This window comes from Ruditapes philippinarum, unplaced genomic scaffold (assembly GCF_026571515.1).
Source record: "Ruditapes philippinarum isolate M1 unplaced genomic scaffold, ASM2657151v2 ctg13537_1_1_1_1, whole genome shotgun sequence".
Taxonomy (NCBI): Eukaryota; Metazoa; Mollusca; class Bivalvia; order Venerida; family Veneridae; genus Ruditapes; species Ruditapes philippinarum.
The window spans coordinates 13,040-20,561 of record NW_026854769.1 but is presented as its reverse complement, the minus strand read 5'-3'; the positions used below and the strand labels follow the sequence as shown (position 1 = coordinate 20,561).

The window sequence follows — 7,522 nt, the reverse complement described above, 5'->3', positions numbered from 1 at the left end:
TTTGTACATGCGTCATTCAAGTTTAAGGCAATAAATTACCATATTTATTTCATCCAAGCATTTTGAAAGTATACTTTTTAGATTTCAAACAATTATTTTTGCATCAGATATATATTATAGCTTTATACACTTTAAGAGATGCATATCTATCTCGTTCTCATATTTCTCTATTCAAGTTTAAGTTTAGTTCGGGCTAGAAATAAGACATATGGAATGACTTTTGCTAGACCATGTGTTCTGAAAACTTTAATAATAATTTCAGCTCTAATAACATTTATCTGTTACAAATTATCAGTCAGGTCTGAGTTTGTTGGAACCCCCGGGGTTAAAACCTCCATCTGTGAGGCATCCAAGACATTTGTTTGTCTCTGACAATGGTCTTCATATTCTGAAATATAGTTATACTTTAAATGTGTATACATTAAAAAACTTTATAAATAAAAAGAACACTTTAGGAAATACAAATTTAAACAATAATTCAAAATGTGTTTTTTAAAAGCGCTTTTGCACTTCTAAGGACTGCTCTTAAAAACACATTGCAATTAGGAGTCCTCGTGCTTCAAACAGGAATATCTGTTATACGAAAATCTGGTGTTCACTTCGTCAAAATAATCGTGTGTAGGCAAACATTTGACAATCATTTGTCATGTATGTTGTTTGAAAACAGAGCATTCTGCAATCCATCAAATTCTAAAGCACCCCTCTTATAGATATCTTCATATTTTCTCATATTCTCTTTACATGGATTTGTTTCCTGGTGCAATATTTTTAAACTTCCCTGTGTGTTATTTTTACTTTTAATTTTGTCTTATTGTCTGATGATAAATATTAACATATTTAATCTTTAATCTTTTATGTACACATCTTATTAAATCATTATATCGCCAAAATCTGAACCGATGTATCGCTAGAAGTGGTTGAATTACAATAAACTTAGTTTTCATTTCAATCCTCTTTATCATATTGTATATTTTTTCTGTATGTTAATAATACATTATCTGTGTATTTGCAAGTAAAACGATAATCTCTAAAACATTTCTATTGTACATTTCTAGCACAAAAATACATTATTTCTAATTATTTGATAGATGCCATGATATTTGAAAGCAGTAGTAGTTTAAGTAGTTTTTGAGTTTAGGTTGTGATTGAAAAATGGTTGTATTGGGATATTTTATGATATAAATACGCGATCTGACTGGACATCCAATTTGGCTCGTCCAATCAGATCGCGTATGAAAACGCAGGTATCAGAATCCGAAATGGCTACGACAAGTCAATATATATATATATATATATATATATATATATATATATATATATATATATATATATATATATATATATATATATATATATATATATATATATATATATATGTATATATATATAGAGAGAGAGAGAGAGAGAGAGAGAGAGAGAGAGTTATACTATATAAAATTGTGTTTTATGATGCATATAGAAAAAGCCAATGAATATAAATCATGAAATAATAATAAAAAAAGAAATCTTATATAATTAATATCACCAACAGCTAGAATTGTGAATGTTTCTGCAGAAATTTAAGTAGGAATTTTACACTGGCCAGAATAGCAGGTGGCAGTAACACCCACCCTGCCCCTGGACCCCTGCTAGCGCTACCACCCTAAAAAAATAGTTCACTTCTAAGGCTTACTATAAGATACTTAATACAAAACCACCGATATTTTTTTTCCAATTTCAAAATTATAGTTATAGAAAGGTGGAAAGCCTTCTATATGTTAAATTGCCAAACAATGTGGAACACGGGAAAACGTCGTTTCGGCGACTGAGGCGCACTCCGGCGGCATTTCTCTGCATCATTCATTAACATCAATAAAAAGAACTGGAATAATTCAAGTCCAACAAATATCAATATTCTATCGATATTATTTCTTTTTGACTTGTCGTTGTAATTTTGTTGTCTGATACCTGCGTTGTATACGCGATCTGACTGGACATCCAATTTGGCTCGTCCAATCAGATCGCGTATGAAAACGCAGGTATCAGAATCCGAAATGGCTACGACAAGTCAATATATATATATATATATATTCTACCGATTTTTTTCTGTTTCACATTATTTTTTGACTTGTCGTAGCCATTTCGGATTCTGATACCTGCGTTTTCATACGCGATCTGATTGGACGAGCCAAATATATATGTATGCAGTCCATTCATTAAGATTGTGGTGTGTAAGCGGCTAGAACAATGAACACTGTGATAGAATGTGATATACTAACGCAATAGATTATCCCTTGTTTTTGTATGATGATTTCCAACAGATTCTACCATCATATATGGTGTATAATCGTCACAGAATGCTGCAATGTTTCCCCCAGCAACTCTTGTCAGCTCCATCGTGGACATTGGTGTTGGCAAAATTGTTTGATCAACAACAGGTGGCAGCTTCACAAGCTGAATAATGAAAAAGATAAAGCTTTAAAGTAATAGACTACATGTTTCTTACGTAGTATCTAAAATGACCGTAAAATAGATGACAGTAGCAAAAACCTATCGATTATTTTCAAAATATGTCTTTAAAACAAATCTTTGAACGGCTTAAGCATTATTCTTCATTATTCCAACTTAAATGTTCGTTTTCCCTTTAATTAAATTTTGCAGTGCACCTTTCATGGCTGATAAAAACTACAACAATATGAAATTCTTAATAATGTCATATAAATAAAAACGAGCAATAAACTATTTGAGATAAAAATAGAGATTACGTCTTATTCTGAAAAATGATTAAAGCCTTACCCTTTCATTGATATATGTCGTCTTGGAATATTTGATAACTGCTATCAGGCATAGACCACGGTCAACCAATTTGGAAGCAAAATAACCCTGTTTTTATTAATAGAAGAACTAATATATGGTTAAATGATATTATATAGCATTAAAACACTTGTTCACCGTGTATATCCAATAACGCCGGAATGTGAAAATAAAGAGTAATGTCTTCGCAGCCATAGGCCAGTTTACCTTCCGCGTTGGAATTCCTGTAAGGTATCCGCCATTTATTGCACAAATTCTGCGTTACTTATTGCGTGAATCATGCGTTATTTTCACATTCCAGCGTTATTGGATATACACTGTGTTGTTGGTAAGTAAAAACTAACTGATGATTACAATGCAAGCCAAGCAACTATTTGGAACACCTCGCCGATATTCGGTGTCCAAAAAGGCAATTATCGTGGATAACCTTACAAATTGTCTTGGATACCTTTTCAATTTATACTTGAATAATACAAAATGTTCAACAATGACTACCTACATTACTTTGTATAAATCCAAACCTTCATAATACGGAATCTTACACGAAAAATTCAACATCGTTTGGGGTTGTTTTTTTTTTTTATTTATTTATTTATTTATTTTTTTTTTTTTGCTTATTTATTTGAGATGTTTTGCAGTACAATTCATGCACTTTGAATATGCTTGCTCCAAATTTTCTGTTCAACATAAGTATGATAAATAAAGCGGATTTCCGCAATAATATATGGTCGCATTTTGTCAAGTATGCTCTTTTTAAATTGCCAAATTATACAACTCAATGTGACAAAAAATTATAAATGTTGTTCATATTGACTTTACGTATCACGCTTAACATTCTCATATAACAATTACATTGAAGAAAGATGTCAAAGATGACTATTTAAAAGATAAAAGTATTACATACCGTATTGTAGTCATGCATTTTTATTCCATTCAAGTGTCCAGGCTTGAGTTTTGCACCAAAAGTAAGGATTTTTGTATTATCCCTCACATTTGTCTCAGACTCATAATGGAGGATGTTGCCATCTGGCATTAAAATCCCACCTCTCTGTGATAAATAAAAAAACGATCTGTCATTATACGCGTAGTTAAATTTTAGGGTAGGTCCGATATTTAATAAGAGTATTAATTGTGGTATTGCATTGGACCAATTTATTTACGAATTATGATATTACTTTATACACATTTATCTTAGTTCGATTATGTTAGAAGCTATGTTACTGAAACACTCTCGAATCCGTGCCTGGAACCAACCAGTACTAAGCAATGAATGTAGTTTCTTGCTCAATGAAACAATGGCTTGCCCCAGTCGGGATTTAAACCCACGTGGCAAGCAATACTTAGATAACTGGTCTGGCGCTTTAACTACCCGGCCACGCCGCCACTCATGATATTAAATACCACTTCACAGCAAAATTCACAAATAAATGAGAAGCATGTAATAAAAGACAACTTAAGCACTCGGTTGCAGATCACTCAACATATTCATGTTATGTCTTTTTGATCCAATTTAACATTTGATTCAAGAACACTTATAAACACGTGATTACATCCCATATCACAAATTGTTCAGTGTATAGCAGTTTAGCAAATGAATCTAGAACAACTCTCAAATCAATGCTTTACATGTAATGATAGCATCTGATTCTAGAAGAATACAAAAATCTTATTTAAGCACGTGGCTACAGTGACTTTCTTCTCATTTAATTGGAAAAAGGCATAAGCCTCTTGATTTTGGGGGAAATATCAGTAGATAAGCAAATTTAGGGAGTTAACAAGCTAGTGTAAATTCAGATTGTTTGGAAAACAGCATGTTTTTAAAGACAATTTGGATTTGTGATAGGCCATTTATAAGCCTTTATTATATATGTACTACTTCACGAATGATTGTACATGTAGGATATCCTACTCCAGCACAAATTACAAATCAATGTAAGCACTGGTAAAAGAACAATTTAGTGTGTAACGTCTGATTGCAGAACCATGAATTTGATAATAATAACGATCGTTATAAATGTAAAACATATGGTTACTGACCATTAATTTTTATGAATTAATGTAAAGCATGTCATAGCAGTCATAGTAAACCATAAAAAATGTTTTAGTTTTGCAAGAAATATTGAAATATATTTCAATGTAAAGCAGATGGTTCCAAACAATTCCAAAGCAAAATTATATGTAATTGCTGAACAACTGTAAAGCGTGTGACTACATTTCTTTAACGAATATCCAATGATAACGAACACATGTTTCATAAAAAATGAACTTTTAAATAAAAACTGAATACCTTAGCACTTGCAAACGACACGAAGAATAACAGTGCAACAAATTTCATTTTTGACCTCTGATTCTGTAATGTTAAAATACATTGTGTAAACCATACTAACGCTTTGACTTAGCTGCTCAAAAAATATCAAGTTTAATATTTTCATATGAATACGTCAAATTATTCTGTAAAAGAAAATAAACAGATAGTTTACATTTATCAACATTCAAAATAACATGGTGTTTCTTTAAAAAAGAGCGAATTCAGAATTTTTGAACTGGTTTTTCTATAAATTAATTGTTACACCAATATTTACAAATAAGTAATTGTTCAATTTACAAGCTTTTTACAAAAGTATATGCTTTTTTGCGATGAACTGTCAATTCAATTCAATTAATGAAAATTTAATAATATAAATATACCTGTAAGTTAAAAATATTAAAGTTTACGACTTGAATAAGAAAAAAAATTTGAACTAAAAATTCAAATATGAAGTTATCATAAACAACGTAATATCAATTTCGAAAAGATTGCTTAAATTTCTTTAACACTTATAACAAATTTACTACATACATGTAGCAGAAAAGTGCTCCGTTTTGTTGTCATAAACATTCGTCTGCATTTTATACATTTCCGTAAAGAAGAAGAGCCAATCAATGCAAAGTGTCCCAGATTGGTCTGCAAGAAAGCATTCACCCCACGTTACAATTACGTGATGGCAAGGTTAACATTGACAAAAAAGTGCTATGTAATACTTTTGACAGTCACAGAATGCGAACAGTTTGTGCCATTATTTTTCAACTTTCTAATTTGTCGTACTTGCCAAGTGTACACTACATCTAAGATAAAACGTAATTATGGTGGTTGATTTGTGCCTTTCGGAGCGAGATTTAAAAAATAAAACGGCGGAGCGGATGCACGCTAATTAGTGCCCTCTCTAATTAGCTTCTTAATTCTGATAACTTAATTCTAGACATTTCGACAGGGCGCAAACACGCCAATAAGCGGGGGCGCGGGCGAAGTTTTATTTATTAAACTTCGTTACGCCCCCCCCCCGATAGTAAGCGTGTTTTCGCTCCGCCATTTTAGCTTGTAATTTTAACTGTTTCGCTTGTTTTCGCTCCGCGCCCCGCCGTTTTATTTCTTAAATCTAGCTCCGCGACCCCGCGGGCGAAGCTTTATTTATTAACATCACCCACGTTAATAAGCAACTTTTCGCTCCGCGCCCCCGCCATTTTAAATTGTTAATTCTCGACTTTTCGCTTGGCAGGTTGCAGGGTGAAAACACGAATGGCAAAAGTCAGCCACCATACGTAATGTAAGAACATATTTAATTGTTGTTGAACTACAGGGTGTCCCACAAAATTGGCACTCAATTTTCATTTCAAATAACTTAAAAAGTATTAAATGAAACAGAACGTTTTTTAAACTGTTTGTTTATATGTCCTATATGTTTGACTACAAAACAGATCAAATGCTTTGAAAATTTAGAGACATTTGTTTATTATCTGATGTTACTCGTTTTCAAATTAAATCAGCTATTGTTATCTCGAAATAATAAGTTCATTTTGAAAATGCTTTGAATTGCCATGCCATTTCCGTTTTAAATATTTGCATAACATTACAAATGAAAAAAAGTTTTGCAATACAATTATACAAAATAATCAAACAAATGGTTTAATTTATTGCTTGAAATCTTAATGAAATGTATCAGTTAAAACTTGAGAGAATGGGACTTTTCTGGTCTTGTTTGTATATCACCTTTATTACATTTTAAATGTCATCCTGCCATTGCAGTTTTATCTACATGGATGTCAAACGATCGGTCTATGTGAATAACATCTGAAACATTCACAATATATCGCATCACACCTTTTCAGTTACAATTTCCAGCTAAAGCTCAACAGACCCCCCACATACAATTTCAGACAAATATTTCAGGATTGTGATATATTGTATTTATGATTGGTGGAATAATGTAAAATTAAACTAAAATGTGTTTTGTTTTACAGGGACTGTGAATCTACATTTGTAATTTAGGCTTTACATTATTGCGAAGTTATATACTTGGCGAAGTTATATATTAGGCATTATAATATTTTTTTACTGTCTACTTGCAGATTTGTTCTTGCTATTCATTTCATTCGTGGTAAATATTTAAATCTTTCATCAAAATTTAAATTGGTATGTAAATAGACTTGAAGAAATTATATATAGTGTGACTATGATTATTCAAATATGCTCTCTTTAAACGTTTCAAAATGACCTGTAACTGACAAGAGCTGGTTAAACGGATCATATTTGGTCTATTTCATTATACTTACAAGGGTTCTGATGATAAGGCATGACATATTTGTATTAGTCGAAACAACAGATGTTCTCCTTTGTGCTAAATTACAAATGGTGAATTATGCTGAGTCGATAAGTAACAAAGCGGTCAATAAGTACTATATATATGGAGAG

The 7,522-nt window shown here is 31.7% G+C and overlaps 1 protein-coding gene across 1 annotated transcript; it reads right to left on the bottom strand.

The window, feature by feature from the left end:
• Positions 1-233: 233 nt before the first annotated feature.
• Positions 234-5,177, bottom strand: LOC132740998 (uncharacterized). Its single transcript, XM_060729071.1, has 5 exons — positions 5,081-5,177; positions 3,698-3,841; positions 2,776-2,862; positions 2,259-2,433; positions 234-388 (listed from the first exon to the last, which is right to left on the bottom strand). Exons 1-5 carry the CDS (start codon positions 5,126-5,128, stop codon positions 282-284), a joined length of 561 nt encoding a protein of 186 aa, XP_060585054.1. The 5' UTR covers positions 5,129-5,177; the 3' UTR covers positions 234-281.
• Between the last annotated feature and the right edge of the window lie 2,345 nt (positions 5,178-7,522).

Excerpts from the sequence above, each read along its gene's own strand:
- LOC132740998 (XM_060729071.1), bottom strand. The coding sequence starts at position 5,128 with ATGAAATTTGTTGCACTGTTATTCTTCGTGTCGTTTGCAAGTGCTAAG. Across the intron at positions 3,842-5,080 it reads TGTCGTTTGCAAGTGCTAAG|AGAGGTGGGATTTTAATGCC; the intron begins GTATTCAGTTTT and ends TATTTATCACAG. Across the intron at positions 389-2,258 it reads AACAAGGGATAATCTATTGC|AATATGAAGACCATTGTCAG; the intron begins GTTAGTATATCA and ends ACTATATTTCAG.